This window comes from Hemiscyllium ocellatum, chromosome 35 (assembly GCF_020745735.1).
Source record: "Hemiscyllium ocellatum isolate sHemOce1 chromosome 35, sHemOce1.pat.X.cur, whole genome shotgun sequence".
Taxonomy (NCBI): domain Eukaryota; kingdom Metazoa; phylum Chordata; class Chondrichthyes; order Orectolobiformes; family Hemiscylliidae; genus Hemiscyllium; species Hemiscyllium ocellatum.
In genome coordinates this window covers 5552033-5574809 of record NC_083435.1, presented here as the reverse complement: position 1 = coordinate 5574809, position 22777 = coordinate 5552033, and the positions used below count along the sequence as shown (strand labels likewise).

The window sequence follows — 22777 nt, the reverse complement described above, 5'->3', positions numbered from 1 at the left end:
ACTTTAATTGTATTATGGATCCGGAAATAGACAGGATTCCCAAGAGTGCCGCTGGAGTATCTCCCAGATCTAGACAACTGGCGGACCTGAATAAAGAATTAGGATTGGTAGATGTATGGAGATGTCTCCATCCACAGGGTAGAGATTTTTCTTTCTACTCTAATCCACATAAATGTCACACAAGAATTGATATGTTTTTTGCCCCATCGATTTTTCTAAACTCTATAGCAACCTGTAAAATAGGTACTATAGCAATCTCTGACCATGCCGCTGTATACATGGAAACTAAGGTAAAGAACAATGGGACATCTGCTCGGCATTGGCGTATGGACCCCTTCCTGATAAAAGATAGCAAATTTTTAAAGTACTTCTCCCAAGAACTTAAAACTTTTTTAGAAATTAATACTGGTACGGCTAGCAATCCGTCAATGATGTGGGAGACCATCAAAGCTTATGCACGAGGTTTGATCATCTCCTATTCAGCGACCCAGAGGAAAATGAAGGGAGAGCAACAGCGTCTGCTCGAAGCTCGCCTAAAAGCAGCCGAAGCAGCATACGCTGATAGACCTTCTATCACAAAATTGCAGAGGATTACAGCTCTTAGGACAGCTTTAAACACCGCGCTTACTCAAATGGCTAAAAGGGAAATATTATTTGCGAAACAAAGATTATATGAATATGGCAACAAACCGGGTAGATACTTAGCATTTCTTGCAAAGAAAAAGAAAGCCCCTCAAACTATTCCGACCATCAAGGAAAGTACAGGTACCCTGACTCATGATCATAAAAAGATCAATGCGACCTTTAAAGAATTTTATTCTGAACTATATAGATCGCAGGATTGTGAAGATAGGATTAGGAGGATGCAGTCATTTTTAAAAAATTTGACCTTCCTGGGCCTGACTCCGGAACAGGTGTCGGCCCTAAATACCCCTTTAACAGTCCAAGAAATACTTGAGGCAATTAGGCAACTTCAGAGCGGAAAAGCATCGGGCCCGGATGGTTTTCAAGCTGAATTCTATAAAGAATTTACAGGAATATTGGTTGACCCACTTATGGATATGTATAATTTTGCGCATAGTCAGGTCTGTCTCCCGCCCACGCTGAAAGAAGCAAATATTTCTCTTATCCTCAAAAAAGGAAAAGACCCAGAAGATTGTGCATCTTACAGACCAATATCCTTACTAAATGTAGACTTTAAAATTCTCTCAAAAATGTTAGCACTAAGACTAGAAAGGGTACTGCCATATATTATAAAGGAGGACTAGACGGGATTTATTAAGGGCCGCAGATCATCCAATAATATCAGAAGGGTCTTGAATATGATCCAAGCCTGTCATCAGGGAAAGATACCAGGAGTAGTAATTTCATTGGATGCGGAAAAGGCATTTGATAGGGTTGAATGGTCATATTTATTTTACACATTGGAAAGGTTTGGCGTTGGACAGGTGTTTACCAAATGGGTTTCAACATTGTATAATGACCCCAAAGCAGCTGTTATTACTAATGGGTTAAGATCGGATGGCTTCAGTGTGGGTAGGGGCTGCCGTCAAGGATGTCCTCTCTCACCATTGTTGTTTACACTGATAATCGAACCATTAGCAGAAGCCATCCGGGCTGATCCTAATATAATGGCCCCGAGGATTGGTACAGGTAAACACAAAATTACCCTCTATGCAGATGACATTCTCTTATTCCTCAGTAATCCTTTAATGTCAGTGCCTCGTCTAATTCAAGTTATTAATACATTTAGTGCATTCTCAGGCTATAAACTTAATTTTTCAAAATCGGAAGCCATGCCAATGGGTGGTCTGGCTATGATACCCCACTTAATGGACGGATCCCCTTTTCCCTTCCGTTGGTCCCTGGAGGGCTTCTTATATTTAGGTATTTTTATCACGCCAGTATTTGATCAGCTGTATAGGGCTAATTTTGTACAATTAATGGAAAGGATAAGGCAGGACCTCCAGCGATGGAGAGACCTTCCGATTTCCTGGCTAGGGAGAATAGCATTAATTAAAATGAATGTTCTGCCCCGTCTCTTATATCCTATGAAAATGCTCCCGCTGATGCTGCCAAGGCTAGCCCTACGTAAATTATATGGCTGGTTGGGCTCCTTTATTTGGAACCATAGACGGCCCCTTATTAAGCTGAAGAAGCTACAGCTTCCACAGGCAAGGGGAGGACTGGACTTCCCAGACTTTAGGAAATATCAGTTAAGCTCCCTACTAAGTTACATAGCTGATTGGGTTTCATCTGATCCACAATCAATTTGGCTGGATATCGAAGCCTCCCAAGTAAAATACCCACTTATTAACCTTTTATTTTCAGATAAGAGGAAAATCATTACAGACCACTGTAAAAATCCCATAATATTAAACACAATTAAGGCCTGGAATATAATGCGGCAAAATGAGGGTAACTCACATAAAACATCCCCCCATGCACCAGTAGTATGCGCATGGGGATTCCAACCGGGGATTACAGATGCCACCTTTAAACTCTGGAGATCCAGGGGCATCTCATGCTTAGGGGACCTATTTAAAGATGGGATCCTGATGTCCTTTGAGCAGCTGCATCTGAAATTCGGAATACCTAATGGGGATCTCTTTCGATACTTCCAAGTTCGAGATTATATACAGAGGAAGACTACATTAATAGATAGTCTTTATAAATCAGACAGAGAACGTAATGTCTTACGACCAGCGGGGGCATCCTCCGTTAGTACTATATACCATTTGCTACATGAAGGAGTCTCAGGAGACATGGATGACCTGCTTAAAACATGGGAGCAGGACTTGGGGCTAGAAATCTCTGAGGATATGTGGAATGACATTTGGGAAAATGCTAGAAGAATTGCTATCTGTAACAGAACTCAGGCTATCCAACTAAAGATACTTCATAGGGCCCATATAGCTCCGGCTCGACTGGCAAAACTTAAGGCAGGAGCATCTCCAATGTGTCCCAAATGCAAAATAGAGGTGGGTACTCTTGTACATTGTCTGTGGACTTGTCAGAAAATCCGCAGATACTGGACTAAAGTGGCAAATACCCTGACAGAAATTTTAGGAACGGAAATTAGGGTGGACCCTGTATCTCTCCTTTTGGGCTTTTCGAACCTCTCATCTCTGGATATGCATGGGAAGAGACTATTTTCTATTCTCTCTTTCTGTGCAAGGAAAAATATTTTGGTGAACTGGGTGGCTGAGGGCCCCCCTGGACTTTCAAATTGGCACAGATTAATTATGGAATATATCCCCCTTGACTTCCTCACAAATATGGTGCACCGAAAGACTGAATTATTTTATAAAATATGGCAGCCCTTTTTGAATTATATAAATGCAGATATTTCGGCTATCCTAACAAGGGCTTTTATTTAGTGAAGATTTCAGACCGGGCTGCTCCAGGGCCCCTTGGGAGAGGAATCCTGCGCGAATACGGGTTTTATTATATTTGATGTTTATACATTCCGAGCATGTAAGAGACTTAGGTATACGCTCTGGTTAGTTATAAGTTAGATTAGTAGAAAGTTGAGGTTTTTTTTCTTTCTTTTTTCGTTTCTTTTTTTTTCTTTTTTTGTTTTCTTTCTTTCTCTTTTCTTTGTTAAATTATGACTATTGTATATATGATTTAATTGTACATCAATGTTTGTATTTGAGAGTTTTGTTTATTTTTGTAAATTTGCAAAAATGTTAAATTTCAATAAAAATATCTACAAAAAATAAGGGCAGGGTGAGGCAGGGATGCTGTGAGCATCCAGGGAGGTGCAGAGTGAGTTAGCACTGAGAGAGCTGGGAAATAGTCCTGAGGGAACCTGGACCAATCCACGAGCTGGGTGCCTGTCTCTGTGAGCATAGTATCATGGCAGCAGCATTCCAATGATAGTTACCGGTGTGACCCAAAGGACAACGTTAAAGTGCAGACACATACTGTAAGTGGATGGGAGCTGTGCCATGATGGTGTGGACAGGCTGGCACATGTTGAATGCCAATGTCTTTGGTAGCGGGATGTATGCAGCTGCTGCCTGGGAGTGCGCGCTGAGATGTTGGTGTAGACAGGCAGGAGGCTGGAAGAACACAGCAAGCCAGGCAGCACCAGGAGGTGGAGATGTTAACTTTTCGGTTGTAATCCTTCTTCAAGACTAGGGCTGGGTGTGGAGGGAACTACAGATAAAGGGGTTGGTGCGGACAGGGTGGTGAAGTGAGGATAGCTGATGACAGTCGACTGTATGACCTGGTTGGTCAATGGGAAAATGAATTCATTTGGTGGCAGAGATTGTGGAAGGGAGGGGGAGGGACTGGGAATGGAGTCGGGGGATGGAGAGGGAGGTTATTTGAAACTGGAGAACTCAATGTTGAATCCTCTCGGCTCGAGTGTGCCCAGGTGATAGATAAGGTGTTGTTCCTCCAATAGGAGCTCTGGTTTGTTTTGGCAATGGAAGAGGCCAAGGATGGTCATGTCAGAAAGGGAGTGGGAAGGGGAATTGAAATGGGCGGTGACTGGGAGGTCTGGTTGGCCCCTGTGGGCCCAGCTGCGATGCTTGGTGAACCATTCCCTAAGTTTACGTTCAGTCTCCCTGATGTAGAGAAGACCACATTGGGAGCACTTGATACAGTTAACTCGGTTGGAAGAGAGGCAGGTGAACCTCTGTCTGACCTGGAAGGCTGTTTGGGGCCCTGGATGGAGGTGAGGGGGTGGTGTAGTGGCAGGTTTTGCATCTTTTCTTGTGGCAGGGGAAGGTACCTGGGGCTTCGTTGGTGGGAGTGGAGTGAACCAAGGACTGTCAGACGGAACGGTCCTTGCAGACTCCTGTAGGAACACAGTTTAAAGCACTCCCCTCCAGATTAGCTGCTCTGTCTTTGTCCTCCTTCAGAATAAGTTGAAAACATATTGATATTTTTACTGACCAGAAACAAAGTCAGACCAGTGAAGCAGACTGATTCCCTGTGTTAGAAACAGAACTCATTTATAAATCAGCCGGAGACAAAGCCATGGAAACAAGGACAATTTATTACAAACTTGCAAGTCCGGGCACCCCGCTAGCCTGGCAAAAAGCACAAAGGTATCAGTTATGCAATCATTTTTATACAGTTTGTGTGTTGCAGGCTCACATCCCCTTTCCCTATTCTTACCCTATCATAATCATTTATTTCATCTCATTCCCTTATTTGGCCTTTACTTGTTTTTCTTCACTTCACTTGTTTTTCTCTTTCCTTATCTATGTACCAGGCTGTCCTTGGATGTCTGCATTCCTTGTTCTGTTACTGTCAGCTTTCTTGTGAAAATGCCCTTACTTCTTCTTTTGTGGTCAGCTACAACACTCCATAGTTATTTCCTAGCTTAAAGCTACTTTCTTTAAAACTACTTCTCTAAAAGACCCCCTAGATTCATTAAAGTCTTAGCCTTAAGTATACTACATGCTACAAGAATTCCATGACCGTTTGTATAATGTCTCACCCCTCCCCCATCTACAGAAATTACACTCCACTAGCACTTACAACAATTCCATTTCTATATCGCTTGCAGAAAACTGCATTTCTTATTTCCCACACCTGGTTAAAAATTAATGAACCAATCTTGTTTATCTGTGATCTGTTTATCTTCGTACCTTGACCGACCTTTTTCTGGAATCTGTTTTATAATGTTGCTGCTGGAATGAGGAAACGAAACTGAAAGTACTTCACTGAACACTGATCACCATTTTACTTTGAGCACAGAGCACAGAGATTAATCCTTCACGATGGAAGCTGATCTTTCCTGTGCTGTTTGCCATGATCTGTATAAAGATCCTGTCTTACTTGACTGTGATCACAGCTTCTGTCGATCCTGTGTGACCCAGTACTGGGAGAGAGCTGACACTGCCTGCTGTCCTGTCTGTAGAAAGGAGACTTCCTCCAGGACCCTGAGACCCAACCGCACTCTCTCCAACATCGTGGAATCATTTGTAAAAAGCGGTGGAGGTGGTGAAATGCAGCAGGAATGCAGCCGACACAAGGAGAAACTGAAATTATTCTGTAAAACTGATAATCAGCTCATCTGTCTCATCTGCCAGTCTTCAAAAAGTCATCAAAACCACGAGGTGCTGCCAGTGGAAGAAGCTGCTGAAGAGTTTAAGGTGAGGGGACACTGAGTAAAATAAAATACAGAATCCTGCAGGGAACATTCAAAGACTCAGGTTTGAGTGTCTCACACCGGTTATTATTAAACTACTTTGCAAATCTTTTTCCTTCTGATAAACGACGGAGGGTGGTAGATTTCCTTTAGTCAAAGCTACCTTTTACAACAAAAACTGACAATTATCCAATGCTTTTAATCTAATAAAACATCATAAGGCATTTCAGAGGAATGTTCTACAATTACATTAGACACTGAGTCACATCAGGTGATGTCAGAACAATGATCAGAGGCTTGCTCAAAGAGGAAACGTTTATTTTCCTGAAACAGAAAGAGAAAGAGGGAGAGAGAGAGAGAGAGAGAGACATTCTCGAAGCTCAGGGCCTGCAATGCAAAAGGTGGCGACACCGATGGGGGAGTGTTTAAAATGGGGGTGTTCAAGAGGCCAGAATTGGATTAGAGGAGGTGATGAAAACAGAGAATGGAATCCTGAACAGGGAACATTCAGAGATTCAGGTTTGACCATCTTTCACTAATTATTCTTCAATTACTTAGCAGTTAGATGAAATTGTTCACTTGAGAACAACAATGAAAACATATATCTAATTCGTGTTTTAATCTCATAAAACTTGCAAAGGCCCTTATCGGGAATGTTATGAAGTGAACTTAGACACCAAACCACATCAGGTGACATGAGGGCCATGGCCAGAAGCTTGGTCAAACAGGGAGAGGTTTATCCTCCTGAGGGAGAGAGAGAGAGAGAGAGAGGGAGAGGGAGAGAGAGAGAGAGAGAGAAATGGAGAGATTTTGGGAGAATTTTCCAGAAGCTCGTGGTCCTGGCTGCTAAAGGTTCAGCCACCAATGGGGGAGTGATGAAAATCAGGAATGTTCAAGATTTGATGACAGCCGGTGTCTAACAGGATTGTGAGGCTGAAGGACATTCCAGAGAAACAGGGAAGACAAGGCCAGAGAGATGTTTTAAAACAAGAATGCGGAACGTTTAACATTTAGGAGGCCTTGTGAAAGGAGTTTGTAACCTTGACACTTGATGATCTGATCCTTTCCTCTGTTCCCCACCCTCTGCCATGTTCCTCACTCCCCCTGTCACTGTGCCCTATTTCAGTGACCTCCCTGAGCATCACCACCTCCAAGCTCAGATCCATCCAGCCTAACCCTGACACTGCCCCTTGTCCAACACTCCCACTCTCTCACCCTTACCAACAGCCTCATCATCCAATTCAGTTTCTCACTCTGAATATGTAACTCCCACCCTTCCTTGTCCCCCATGTCCCATCACTGAAACTCTCCTCTCTGCTTCTTCCAACTCTCTCCAACCACATCCTTTAAGTTTTCTTCCTTGCCCATGCCTTTCCCCCTTCCCACCATCATCTGGCCCTTTCCACTTCACACTCCTGTTGTGTAAACCCCCTCCTATCTGTCTCAGACCAGGTCTGTGCCTTTATCCAGCCTGGCTGCCTCACTTGGACAGGGACCTGCTGCCTCCCTTTACTGCTCCATAACCCATTGGAGAAGTCTGCTGTGACAGTGACTACTCCCAGGCTGGAGTCTCGCTGTGGCACCTGGGTGGCTTCTGCTGTGACCAAGTTCTGAGCAGAGCTGCTACTGCAGGGAGTGTGGTGTCAGGCACGTGAGGGACATGTGGGAACTAACTTGAGTAGAAACCCCATGAATCAGGGACAAGGAACACCACCAACAATCACAGAAACACAGAAATTTACAGCACAGAGGGAGACCATTCAGATGGTGGTGAATCTTTGGAATTCTTCACCCCAGAGACCTGTGGAAGCTCAGTCACTGAATATGTTCAAGACACAGATCCAGAGATTTCTAGAGAGTGATGACATCAAGGGGATATGGGGATAATGCAGGAAAATGGCACTGATGGAGATGATCAGCCCTGATCTAGAATAGCACAGCCCGGCCTGAGGGGCTGAATGGCCTACTCCTGCTCCAATGTGTCTGCTCAGCCTATTGTATCTGTGCTGGCAGATAAAGAGCCACCAGTCCTGATCCCACTTTCCAGATTCTGTCCTGGAGCCTTGGAAAATGTTTTGACTGTTTTTATGGACCAGATCGGACCCCCTTTAAATATTTTAAGAAGATAGCCCAGGCTCTAACTTTTTCTTATTTTAAATGCAATTACACATTATCTGTACCAGATCTTTAGAAGAACATGTTTTTTTTAAGACTCCCTACAGTGCAGAAACAGGCCATTCGGCCCAACAAGTCCACACTGACGCTACAAAGAGTAACCCACCAGACCCATTCCTGACCCTATTACTCTATATTTACCGTTGACGAATGCACCTAACCTACACATCGCTGAACACTATGGGCAATTCACCGAACCTGTACAGCTTTGGATTGTGGGAGGAAACTGGAGCACCCAGAGGACACTCCACACAGACAGTCACCTGAGGCTGGAATCAAACCCAGGACCCTGTGAGGCTGCAGTGCTAACTACTGAGCCACCATCCCGCCCATAAATCTGATGCAACTGGTCAAACTACTCGATGTTCAGCAAAGCACAACTTATTTAAACAGTTTCATTAAAATACAACCAAAGAAAGAGGAATTTAGAATAACTTAATAATAGATGCAGCGAATATTACTAATGAACTGTTCCAATGTTGGAAAATCCAATGAATACACCTATGGAAAAAGGAAAATTCAGATCTAGTTCTCCGATTAAAGAGAAAAAAAATCTCGAAGTTTAGAGAAAATAGCAGTGAAGCGACGTTCACTGAAGGTTCTTTTGAGACCCTAATATCTTCTAATGTAACTGAAAAAACCAAAACCCAGAAAGAGGAGAGCTGGCCACACCCATTCAGGCTGGTAAAAAACCCAATGTCCCCCAGGCTGTTTCCTCACAAGGTCTGCAGTAGCTAGTTCAGTCCCTTTGCCTTACAACCTCTCTTCAAGTCTCCACTGACTCAATCAATGAAATCTCTGCTCAGGAAGGTATGTCCTTCCTATCCAATTTCTCAGGGCCCTTCATAATTACCTACAGCTCAATTCGATCTCCTCAGTCTGCTACATCCCAATGGAAATAGGCCTGATTTATTTCATCTTTCCTTATGTGTACAATTCTCCATGGTAACACACTGCTGTGGTATGGGCCCATCCTTCCTGTAATGTGGTGAGCAGAACGGGGTTCAGTGTTCTAGGTGTGGCCTTATTAATGATTTCTACAATTCAAATGTATCCATCCTGCTCTCATAGTTTATACACTAACCATTAAATAAAGTTTCCATATCTCATTAATAACATTACCTTCCTATGTTGCTACCTTCAAGGAACTGTGGACAGGTTCTCTAAAGTCCTCTGTGCCTCTACACCTCTCAGTGTCTGACCAGTCCTTGTGGATTCTCTCCCAATGCATCACCTCCCTGGAGTGAATTTCATTTACAACGTCTCTGGCCCTGTTTGTTACACTGAACTCCATGAAGCAACATTTGAACTTTTATGGCCTTCGTTCAATAAAACCAGAGAAAGTTCTGGCAGAAGGAGGCCAGTGTGATGTTTTTCTCACACTTGATTTAATCATTCCCCCAATCATCCCGAGTCTGTGCCAATATGAATTTCAATTTGATGATGTTTCATTTTTGGGGGATGTATTTCTGAAAACGTGCTAATTAATTGATGGTTTTGTTCAGGAGGAACTGGAAACCTCCCTGAAGCCAATTCAGGAGAAGAAGAAGGAATGTGAAACTGTCAAAAGTGATTATGAGAAAACATTGTCCCACATTCAGGTACTTATGATCTTACTTTGCTCTATATTTTGTACAGAATTGTAACCATTCAGAATTGTACTGTGCAGAATTCCAGTCTCCATATTACAAATAGATATTGCATAAATTAACCTGGATATTTTCATGAGAGAGAAGAAGGTTGAGAGGTGACTTAATTGAGACATGTAAGATAATCAGAGGGTGAGATACACTGGACGGTGAGAGCCTTTTTCCTCAGATGGTGATGGCTAGCACAAGAAGACATAGCTTTAAAGTGAGGGGTGATAAATATAGGACAGATATCAGAGGTTGTTCCTTTACTCAGAGAATAGTTGGGGCATGGAATGGTCTGCCTACAGCCGTAGGAGACTCGCCAACTTTAAGGGCATTTAAATGATTATTGGATACACATATGGATGAAAATGGAATAGTATAGGTTAGATGGGCTTCAGATTGGTTTCACAGGTCGGTGCAATATCGAGGGCCGAAGGGTCTGTACTGCGCTGGAATGTTCTATCAGAATTTAGCACTTTTAGGAATGATTGAACAGGTTGTGAGTCATTTCTTTGGAAAAGAGAAGACTGAGGCTAATCTGTTTGAATTTTTAAAAATTCTAATAGGATTTGAAAATGTGGATCCAGAGAAGATGTTTCTACACATCATGGATTTGATCAGATTGGGAAAGTTTTAACAATTTACTGATATGAGTCGGACATGAACAGTGCATTGGGTACAGGAGTTAGGAGGTCATGTTGCGACTGGACAGAACATTAGTTATACCACTTCTGGAATACTCCTGGAATTCAATTCTGGTCTCCCTGCTGCAGGAAAGATGCTGTAAAACGAGAAAGGCTTCAGAAAAGATTTACAGGTGTTGCCTGAGTTATAGGGAGAGGCTGAATAGGCTGGGGCTGTTTTCCCTGGAGCATTGGAGGCTGAGGCATGACCTTGTAGAAGTTTATAAAATCATGAGGGGCAGAGATTGGATGAATAGCCCAGGTCTTTTCTCTAGGGTCGTGAAGGCTGAAACTGCAGGCCATAGGTTGAAGGTGAGATGAGAAAGATTTTAAAGGGACCTGTGAAGAGGGTGGTGCATGTATGGAATGAACTGCCAGAGGAAGTGGTGGAGGCTGGTACAAGAATAACATTTAAATGACATGGGGATGGGTGGATGAATCAGAAGGGTTTGGAGGGATATGGGCCAAGTGCTGGCAAACGGGATGAGATTAATTTGCATATCTGGTCAGCATGGATGGGTCTCACTGAAGGGTCTGTTTCTGTGCTGTACATCTTTATGACACTATGACTGCTCAACAACATTTTAAAACTCTTCATTTGTTTTTGTTCAATCTGATTCTTATTTCCCAAAGGACCAAGGCGTAAAAACAGAGAAACAAATTAAAATTGAATTTGAAAAACTTCATCAGTTTCTCCGTGAGGAAGAGAGGATTGTGTTGGAAGATCTGAAACTGGAAAAAGAGAAACACAGTCAGGAGATGAAGGAGAGGATTGCAAAGATAACAGAGGAAATCTCATCCCTTTCAGTCACTGTTCAGGATATTGAACAAGAGCTGAGGGAACAGGACAGCATCACATTTTTAACAGTAACTATTTATTTTCCTCTTCTTTGCCTCTTTTCTTTGAGATTGTCTTGATGAATTGCAGATTCTATCCTTAAAATGTAGAGTATAAACCTCACTGAGTAACAGCACGCCAGTGACCTGGGACATTGGGTTTTCTCTGTCTCACACCCAAGAGCACGAACTGCTGTCTTTAACATGGAAATGACACAATCTGGAGTGTGTCCACTCCAGGGAAATATTACAGGGGAACATTGTAATGAGCTGAAACCATGAGGAAAATCAGCTTCATAAAGAGTGAGAAACCCTCAGGACGGTCAGACCATTCTCCCCTGAGGGTACATTTCCAGTCCAGCTGCTGATCAGACTCTGGGACCTACAGTGCAGGGACCGGCCAGGCTGTAACATGTTTACAGTGTCCCTGGCTGGAACAGGAATGGTTCTGTCCAGGAGAGAGAACTCTCCACAGGCTCAAATACACAGACAGATCGAGCTTTCTCTCAGCAGTTAAATAGTGAAATGTTCAGACAATGGGAGGGGTGTGTCCCCACATGACAACCATTTATATCAGAATCAATATGATTTTCTGTAATTTACACTGTGTTCAGCGAGCCCCTGAGAACTTAATGTAGGTAATTCTCTGTTGTGTATTGAAATGCTGAAGGGGGCGGTTTGTGAAGCAGTGGGATACCAACAGCAAGGGTTCAATTCCCATCATTGTCCGAGGTTACCATGAAGGACCCTCCTTCCCAACCTCTCCCCTTGTCTGAGGTATGGTGGCCCGCAGGGTAATCACCACCAGTCATCTCTCCCCAATGAGGGAGCAGCCCTATGGTCTGGTAAGACTATGGCAACACCACCGTCTGCGGTGCCAGTGTGGGCTGAGGGATAAATGTTGACCAGGACACAGGGAGAACTCCAGTGTTCCTCTTGGGATCTACTCAGTTCATTGTTATTTTAATTTCAAAAATATACTTTATTCATAAAGCTACCTTTATATACACAGGCAGTAAAGCAGTTTGGTTCTGTCCAGTCACATATGGAGAAACAACAAACATTGGAGCTTGACTCTACCCACCAAACAAACCAAAGGCAGTTGTGACTTGTCCAAGACTAGATTTACATCCATTTGAGGCTCCAGGAAGGACTGATCACTGAACGGATTCACTTCAATAGAAAGCCCTCAGACAGTGGTCTTTCCCCACTGTGCCTGGGCGGCAGCTGCCCCAAGGTTTAATGTGTCCCTCAGCACGTAGTCCTGGGCCTTGGAATGTCCCAGTCTGCAACAGTCGGTCAAGGTCAACTCTCTGTTTGGAAGACCAACAAGTTTTGGGATGACCAAAGAGCATCTTTCACTGAGTTCATGGTCCTCCAGGCGCAGTCACTGTTTGTCTCGGTGTGTCCCTCGGGGAACAGACCACAGAGCACAGAGTCCCGCATCATGGAGCTGCTCTGGATGGACCTCGACACAAACCACTGCATCTTCCTCCAGCCTTCCTGAACAAAGGCCCTTTCCAGAAGGAGATGTGTGATAGTCTCTCCTCCCTGCAGCCACTTTGACACAGACTGACCGGGTGTACATGAAGGATCTCACAGATAGTACCCTCTCTCACCTTGACAGGATCCAGCCTCTCCTTTTCCCTCAGGGTATCGAGGATGTTACGTACTGACCACTTCCTGAAGGATTGTGGTGAAAGGTGTTTCTCTTTGTAAATGTCTCCATGAAGGACGGTGATGGGGAACAGTCCAACTACTTGGAGCATTCCACAGCAGTGAGGCCAGGCCCATCCTTCCCAATACTGGGGACAGGTAGAGCCTCAGTTCCTAGTGACACTATTCAATGGGGAGTGAGCGTGGAACCTCAGTTTAACAGCTCAGCTGAAACCTGGTCCTCCTGACAATAGAGTTGCCATTCAGCTGGTTGGTCATTGAGCTCAGAGTGACTCACAGTGAGTGTCCCTGACATTATAATTCCGTCTGTATGGTTCAGGCTTTCAAGTTACACAGAGTGACCTGACTGCAGACAAAGATTCGGAGACTGGCTGATGAGTCCTGGTACTGAACATAAAACGAAAATTGCAGCTTCACCCTCTTTCCAGGAGGGACAGTGAATTCTATTGGACAATCCTGGTGTAGATTCTCAGAAACATTTGTCTTCAGGACTCGTGGGCGGCACGGTTAGCACTGCTGCCTCACAGCGCCTGAGACCCGGGTTCAATTCCCGACTCAGGCGACTGACTGTGTGGAGTTTGCACATTTTCCCCGTGTCTGCGTGGGTTTCCTCCGGGTGCTCCGGTTTCCTCCCACAGTCCAAAGATGTGCGGGTCAGGTGAATTGGCCATGCTAAATTGCCCGTAGTGTTAGGAGGGGGTAAATGTAGGGGTATGGGTGGGTTGCGCTTCGGTGGGTCGGTGTGGACTTGTTGGGCCGAAGGGCCTGTTTCCACACTGTAAGGAATCTAAAGTAATCTAAAGGACACATACACATTATAATAGGGAAGTAAACATTAAAGTGACTCTGTAACCAATAAACTAATCCCAGCAATTTAACATCCATGAAGATATTCCAATTGGGTTGGATCTCTGTGAGTTGTTCTGTGCAGTAAGATCCAGTAATTTGTAATATTGTGGAGTAACTCGGTCCAGTGAGGACAGGAAGACACTGCCTAATAACTTCCTGAATTTAAAATGTTCATGTTTTGGGGAATCCCGTCTGGAGCTTTACTTTTTGTCATAAAATGTTCGCAAAACACTAACTGTAAAAATGTTTTTGTTCCACAGAAATTTCCGGATACAAAGAAAAGGTAAAGCTTACATCCTCGATTTGATTTTTATTTCTAACATATCCCTCTCCCACCCTGGAATGACCCAACACTGACCTTTATCTCCTGTTTCAGAGTGAAGCAAACTCTCCCAGAGCCACAGAAGGTTTACCCTTTAATAAATGTGGGCAAGTACATCGGCTCCCTGCAGTACAGAGTGTGGAAAAAGATGCTGACAGTGATTAATACAGGTGGGTGTGAGCTTCCTGACACCAGCTCTTCAACAACTCTCATATTTATGAGTAGAAGGGAGCTGTGTATTCACAATAAATGTTTAATTGTCTTCGTAACTGATAAGATTTCACTTCAGTCAGATTTATATGAAAATACAGAATTGACTGATCACAGAGTCACAGTGACCCGCTCCACCTCCTGGACACTCCTAGTATTGCGAAGGGACATTGCTTCTTCAACCTCCCTTTGTGGATCATTGACCCAACATTCTGTTTATCTTTATCCATCTTCCACAAAACTCCAGCATAAGATCCTGTTCGTTCTTTGATTATTCTGTCTAACAGCAGTCAGACTGGATTGCGATGGTCAGAGGCTAATGGTCACAAGTGACTGTTTGTTTCCAACAGAAGGACTTCCCTTAAACTGATGTCAGTGGCTGCAGCTTCCAGATAAAAGGCCTTGTTGGGGTGGACAGCTCCCAGAGCTGGGCCAGGCTGCAAGTCCCTCTCTCTGTCACACACACCGTCTCAGTCTGCACCTCGTCAAGGGGCAGCACTCCGAAAGCATCTGATTCAAAATAAACCTGTTGGACAATAACCTGGTATTGTGTGACCTTCTGACCATGTCTGTCTGTCTGTCTGTCTGTCTGTCTCTCTCTTTGTCTCTCTCGATCTCTCTATGATAAGCACTGTCTCTCCCTGTCACATGCACCGTCACTCTCTCTCTCGCTGTAATACCCACTGTCTCTCTCTCTCTCTCTCTCTGTCACACTCACCATTTCTCTATCACACATCCCATCTCTCTCTGTGATACATACCATCTCTTTCTCTCTGTTTCACACTCACTGTCTTCCTCTCTCTCTCTCACTCTGTCGCAGTCACTATCTCTCCCTCTCTCACTCTGTCACACTCATTGTCTCTCCCACTGTCAAACACATCATCCCCCTCTCGCTCTCTGTCACATCAACTATCTCTTTCTCTCTTTCACTGCCTTTCACACACACTGCGTCACTCTCTCTCTCTGTAATACACAACCTCTGTCTCTCTGTCACACTTGCCATCACCCTCTCTCCCTGTCTCTCTCTCTGACACACACAGTCTCTCTCTCTCTCTCTTTGTCACACACACACCATCTCTTTCCGTCTGTCTGTGTCTCTGTCGCACGCATTGTCATTCTCTCTGTCATTTTCACCATCCCTCTCTCTCAGTCACACTTGCCAACTCACTCTCACTCTTTCTCTGTGTCACACACACTGTCTCTCCCTCTCTCTGTCAGTCACACACACCATCCCTCTCTCTCTCTCTCTCTCTCTCTCTGTCACCTACACCACCTCTATTGTGCACACCATCTCTCTCTCTCTGTCTCTCCCACTCCCTCTCTGTCATATTCACTGTATCCCTATCTCTCACTCTGTCATGCAAACAGTCTCTCTCTCTCTGTCTCTCTCTCTCTGCCCCCTGTCAGACGCACCACTTATCTCTCTCTCTATCATCACACTTGCCATCTCCCTCCCTCTCTCTCTGTCATACTCACTGTCTCTCCCTTTCACATGCATCCATCCCTCTCTCTCGCTATCACACACCGTTTCACTCACTCTATCTCTTTCTGTCACACTCACTGTCACTCTCTTTCACACGCACCAATCTCTCTTTGTCGCTGTCACAGACACAGTCTCTCTCTCTCTCTCTCTCTCTCCCTATCACATACGCAATCTCGCTCTCTCTCTCTGTCACACTCACTGTCTGTCACATCCACTGTCCCTCTCTCTTCATGGAGAAACTATCTCTCACCCTCTGTCACACATAATGACCCACTCTCTCTCTCTCTGTCATTCATAACTTCACTCTTGTTGTCATACATGCCATCTCCATCTCTCTCTTTCTCTCTGTGTTACACACCATCTCTCTATCTGTCTGTCACAACACCGTCTCTTTCTCTCTCTATTTCTGTCTCTATCACACTTAAAATCTCTCTCTCACTGCCACATACAGTGTCTGTCCTGCCTCTGTCCCACAAACGGTCACTTTCTCTCTCTCATCCTCTGTCATACACACCACCTCACTCTCATACTCGCTGTCACACACACCACCTCACTCTCTCACCCTCTGTTACACACCGCCTCTCTCTCACCTTCTGTCACACACACCGCCTCACTCTCTCACCCTCTGTCACTCACACTGCCTCACACTCTCACCCTCTGTCACTCACACTGCCTCACTCTCTCACCCTCTGTCACTAACACACCACCTCTCTCTCACCCCGTCACTCACACTCTCACTCTCTGTCACACACACTGCCTCACTCTCTCACCCTCTGTCACACACACCGTTTCACTCTCTCACCCTCTGTCACACACACCACCTCATTCTCTCTCCCTGTCACACACACCGGCTCACCCTCTCACCCTCTGTCACATACACTGCCTCACACTCTCACCCTCTGTCACACACACCACCTCACTCTCCCACCCTCTATCACACACACTGCCTCTCTCTTTCACCCTCTGTCACTCACAACACCTCATCTCTCACCCTCTGTCACACACACTGCCTCACTCTCTCACTCCCAGTCTCACACACCGCCTTACTCTCTCTGTCACACATAACCTCTTTCTTTTCATCATAATTGCCATCTATGACTCTCACTCTCTCTCTCCCTGTCACATGCACTATCTCTCTCTCTCTCTATTCCTCTCTGCCACACACACCGTCACTGTCTCTATTATGCACACCATCTTGTTCTCTCTCTCTCTCTCTCTCTCTGTCATATAAACTGTCTCTTTCTCTTTTTCACCCTCTTTCACACACACCATCTCACTCTCTTTCTCTCTGTCATACACAGCCTCTCTCTGTCACACTTTACATCATCCTCTCTCTCTCTATCTCTGTGTCACAACAGCGTCACTTTCTCTCTCTCTCATCATCACTGCCAGATACACCGTCTCTCTTGCTTTCTCTCTCAGTCACACAAACCTTCTCTCTCACCCTCTTTCAACACACATCCTCTCTCTCTGTCATACATAACCCCTCTCTCTATGTCACCCTCTGTCTATGTCTCTCAGTCACACACACCACGTTTTTCTCTCTCTCTCTCTGTCACACACCCCATCTCTCTCCCTCTCAGTTATACATGCCATCTCTCCCTCTCTCTCCCTGTCAGTCACACACACCATCTCTCTCCCTCTCAGTCACACACACCATCTCTCTCCCTCTCAGTCACACACACCATCTCTCTCCCTCTCCGTCACACACACCATCTCTCTCCCTCTCAGTCACACACACCATCTCTCTCCCTCTCAGTCACACACACCATCTCTCTCCCTCTCCGTCACACACACCATCTCTCTCCCTCTCAGTCACACACACCATCTCTCTCCCTCTCCGTCACACACACCATCTCTCTCCCTGTCAGTCACACACACCATCTCTCTCCCTCTCAGTCACACGCACCATCCCTCTCCCTCTCCGTCACACACACCATCTCTCTCCCTCTCAGTCACACACACCATCTCTCTCCCTCTCAGTCACACACACCATCTCTCTCCCTCTCAGTCACACACACCATCTCTCTCCCTCTCAGTCACACACACCATCTCTCTCCCTCTCAGTTACACACACCATCTCTCTCCCTCTCAGTTACACACACCATCTCTCTCCCTCTCAGTCACACACACCATCTCTCTCCCTCTCAGTTACACACACCATCTCTCTCCCTCTCAGTTACACACACCATCTCTCTCCCTCTCAGTTACACACACCATTTCTCTATATTTGTCTTTATGTGAAAAACACAATGTTTCTCTCTATCTCTCTCTCTCTGTCTGTCACATGCACCATCTCTCTCTCTCTATCACACAGTCTCTTTCTCTCTCTCTCTCTATGTCACATACATCCTCTCTATTGACACACGCATTGTCACTTTCTCTCTCTCACTCTCTCTCTGTCCATGCACCATCCCTCTCTCTGTGACATAGACTGACGATGTATTGATCTAACACCAGCAATGAACAAATTAACAGAATTACTAACTATTCCTTAATTCAATTAAATTCTACTGTAATGAATGCTGTTTTAATAACACAGTTCCCACATATAAATCTAATTAATAAGAGCAATAAATTAAAACTAATCTCTCAACATGACACAGTCTATGTCTTCTCCGCTGTCTCCAATCTTCCTTCTGCTGATCTCACATCACAAACACCTTTCTTTTGATGATTTTTCTGTGAGGATTTGGAGCTGGAAATGGTGCATTTGATGGTCCTTGTTAGAGAGCTTCATCATATTGTGTCAAAGTCAGGTTTGTCTCTCTATGACATTTGGCTTCTCAATTTTCAAAAAAACCCTGCCTTCAATATTCCTGATGATGCACCAAATTCTCACAACGTGATTGGTTTCAGGCTGTAAACACCATCAGGTTTAAATTCAGTGGGTTTTGAATGGCAGAGTGTTTGGTTTAAATTAATTGGTCAAATTCGACTTGTCGTCAAAACAGCAGCAAACCTCAGGTGCCCGTGAACAAAGCCAACAGGAACATGTTTCCATTTTAGAACAGTCTGTCTCCCACAGCTGCACACAGACCTCCTTCTCTGCTGAACTCCAAGCTTAAAGAGCACTTTTCCTCCAAAAGGGACCCCACTCTGCTTTTCAATTCATTTACAATTTTACTATTTTTACACACCAACTTTGTGACACTCTGTCACACTCACCATTACTCTCCCTCTCTCTCTGACTCTCGCTCTGTCACACACTCATCCTCTCTCACTCTCTCTGTCACAATCACCGTGTCTCTCTCCCTGTATCTCTGTCCCTCTGTTGTAATCATTCTCTCTCTCTCCATCTGTCTCTTTGTCATACACACCACGTCTTTTTGTCGCAATCACCGTCTCCCTCACTGTCAGTTTGTCATTCACTGTCTATCTCTGTCACACATATACATCTCTCTCTCTCACACTCACTCTCTCCGTGACACACTGTCTCACTCTGTCTCTGTTTCTCTTTTTCACTCTCACTCTATCACAGTCACTGTCTCTCACTGTCACAGACACCGTCTCTCTCTTCCTTTCTCTCTATCAAATGGACCATCTCTCTCTTGCTCGCTCACTCATAGAATCATAGAGAGGTACAGCACAGAAACAGACCTTTCGGTCCAACTCATCCATGCCGACCAGTTATCCTCACCTAATCTAGTCCCATTTACCAGCACTTGGCCCATATCCCTTGAAAACCTTCCTAACCATATACCCATCCAGATGCCTTTTCAATGTTGTAATTGTACCAGCCTCCAACACTTCCTCTGGCAGCACATTCCGTACATGCATCACCTTCTGCATGAAAAGGTTGCCCCTCAGGTTCCCCACCCCAGGGAAAAGACTTTGTCTCTTTAACCCTATCCATGCCCCTCATGATTTAATAAACCTGTATAAAGTCACCCCTCAGCCTCCGATGCTCCAGGGATAATAGTCCCAGCCTACTCAGCCTCTCCCTATAGCTCAAATCCTCCAACCTGGAAACATCCTTGTAAACCTTTTCTGCATCCATTCAAGTTTCACAACATCCTTCCGATAGGAGTGAGACCAGAATTGTACATAATATTCTAAAAGTGGCCTAACCAATGTCCTGAACAGCCACAATATGACCTCCCAACTCTGATACTCAGTGCTCTGATAAAGGAAAGCATACCAAATACCTTCTTCACTATCCTATCTACCTGCAACTCTACTTTCAAGGAGCTATGAACCTGCACTCCAAGGTCTCTGTGTTCAGCAACACTCCCCAGAACCTTACCATTAAGTGGAAAAATCCTGCTCATTCTATCACTCACCATCTCTCTCTCTCTATCTCTCTCTCTCTGTCACACTCTCTGCCTCTCTGTGTGTCTGTCACAAACGCTGTGGCTCTCCCTCTGTCACACAAACCATCTCTTTCTCTCTCTGATACTTTCGCCATCTCACTCTCTCACTCTATCACACTCACTGTCTCTGTCTACATCACACACAACATTCTCTCTCTCTGTGATACACACACCATCTCTCTCTCCCTGAAACCATAAACTGTGTGTCTCTCTGCCACACTGACTGTCTCTCTCTCTCTCTCTCTCTCTGTCACACTCACCGTCTCTCTCTCTCCCTGTCAGAGATACCATATCTTTCCATCTGTTTCTGTCACACTCGGCATCTCTCTGTCAAATTCACCGTCTCTCTCCTTCTGTGTATTTAGCCCATAGTTCCCCTCTCTCTGTCACACACATCCTCTCTCACTCGCTCTCTGTCTCACACACTGTTTCTCCCTCTCTCCCTCTCTCTCTCTGTCACACACAGCGTCTCTCTCCCTCCCTTTCTCTCTCTGTCTCACACTGCCTCTCTCTTTCTCTCCCTCTCTCTCTCTCTGTGACACACTGTCTTTCTCTCTCTCTCTCTCGGTCCCACCCTCTCTCTGTAACAGGGTTTCCTCAGCCTCATTGCAGGGTCTATCCCGAGTGCTGTTTAACCCCTTCCCTGGGGATGAATTTCTAATCCTGGATCGTTGCTGATGTTCCCAGTCACTAAGCGGCTGTGAGAGTTACAGTGAGTGTGACTAACATTTTATTGGTGTCCCTCTGTTCCCAGCTCCAGTCACCTTGGACCCTAATACAGCCCAACCTGACCTTCTCCTGTCTGAGGACCTGAGCACCGTGAGATACACCGGGAATCGGCAGCAGCTTCCCGACAATCCGGAGAGATTTGGTTACTGTGTCATGGTCCTGGGATCAGAGGGATTCACATCAGGGAAACATTCCTGGGAGGTGGAGGTGGGGAATAAGACTGCGTGGGATGTGGGTGTGGCCAAGGAGTCCATCAACAGGAAGGGGAAAATCATCCTGAATCCAGCTAATGGATACTGGACACTGGCGCTGAGAGAGGGGAATAAATACTGGGCTGGTGTGAAATCATGGAAATGTTCAGAGCTGAGTGTGAGTCTGAGGAAGGTCCGAATCTGTCTGGATTATGAGGGAGGGAAGGTGTCCTTTTATAACTCAGAGAACAAGAGCCATATCTACACTTTCACTGGGACATTCACTGAGAAACTCTATCCTTACTTCAGTCCGTATCACATTGATGGGGATAAAAACACAGAGCCTCTGAAAATCTGTCCCCGGAGAGTAACAATCCAGGAGGATGAGGGATTCATCGCTTCATCCAAATAAAGAGCCTCTCTGTGGGGGGGAGGGGGAAGATCCCACACACTGGGTCACTGGGTGGGGGAGGGGGAAATCCCACACACAGGATCACTGGGTGGGGGGAGGGGAAGATCCCACACACTGGGTCACTGGGTGGGGGAGGGGAAGATCCCACACACTGGGTCACTGGGTGGGGGAGGGGGAAATCCCACACACTGGATCACTGGGTGGGGGGAGGGGAAGATCCCACACACTGGGTCACTGGGTGGGGGGAGGGGGAAGATCCCAAACGCTGGGTCACTGGGTGGGGGACGGGGAAGATCCCACACACTAGGTCACTGGGTGGAGGAGGTGGAAGATCCCATACACTGGGTCACTGGATGAGGGAGGCCCCCATTCTTGGTGCAGAGGGACTTTCCTGGGTTTGCTCCTCCTCTTCCATGATGTGAAGGGGCTGCTGCTCCATTTCTAGATCCACTTTAGCCCCATGTTCCTGACCTTTGACCACCGGGTGCAGTGGGGACCAGGCAGATCGGGAGACCTCCTCATGGGCCTGGTCCTGGGCCTGGTCAAAGTGACCCTCAACAGGGTGCAGGCAGTGGGCAGACAAGGGGGGTGTTTGTCCTGACTGTCTGACCCTCTTCCTCAGCTGGGTCAGTGCCTGGGTGTCCCTGGAGATCAGGCACATGGTGTCCATGGGTACACTTCAGGCCTTCAGTGGCTGGTGGGCACAGGGGGCACTGGACTGTCATTAATCCTGGAAACGCCTTTTTACTGAGATTTAAAATTCCTTTAAAGTCCTCTTTCTTTTGGTCACAGTGGGTCAGTCCTGTCCCTTTTAAATCGAGGATTCATTGTTTTTGGGTTCTTCACAAAGGGTTTAAATAGACCCAAACTGAAACTGGAACGTTTGGGTCGGGAATGTGTGTGTGTGTAATTTTGCAAATAAATTGTTATAAAATTGTGGAACTACTGGTTCCAATTCTATCCTTCACCAAGTGACTCTGGAATCTAAACTCTAATCTGGAGGAGATGACAGTGAGTCCCCCAGAGAAGAAACCTTGGGGTTGGTGTAGCCCCCAGGACAGAGACAGTCATTGTGATCACTGTACCCTGTTGGGTCAGACGGTCTCAGGAAGGGAACATAGAACATAGAAAAATACAGCGCAGTACAGGCC

At 45.5% G+C, this 22777-nt stretch overlaps 1 protein-coding gene across 1 annotated transcript; it reads left to right on the top strand.

Annotated features, from left to right (window-relative positions):
- Positions 1–5664: 5664 nt before the first annotated feature.
- Positions 5665–21645, top strand: LOC132832848 (zinc-binding protein A33-like). The gene is made up of 6 exons (XM_060851034.1): positions 5665–6115; positions 9792–9887; positions 11237–11470; positions 14227–14249; positions 14343–14458; positions 21049–21645. Exons 1-6 carry the CDS (start codon positions 5741–5743, stop codon positions 21624–21626), a joined length of 1422 nt encoding a protein of 473 aa, XP_060707017.1. The 5' UTR covers positions 5665–5740; the 3' UTR covers positions 21627–21645.
- The last annotated feature ends 1132 nt before the right edge of the window (positions 21646–22777 follow it).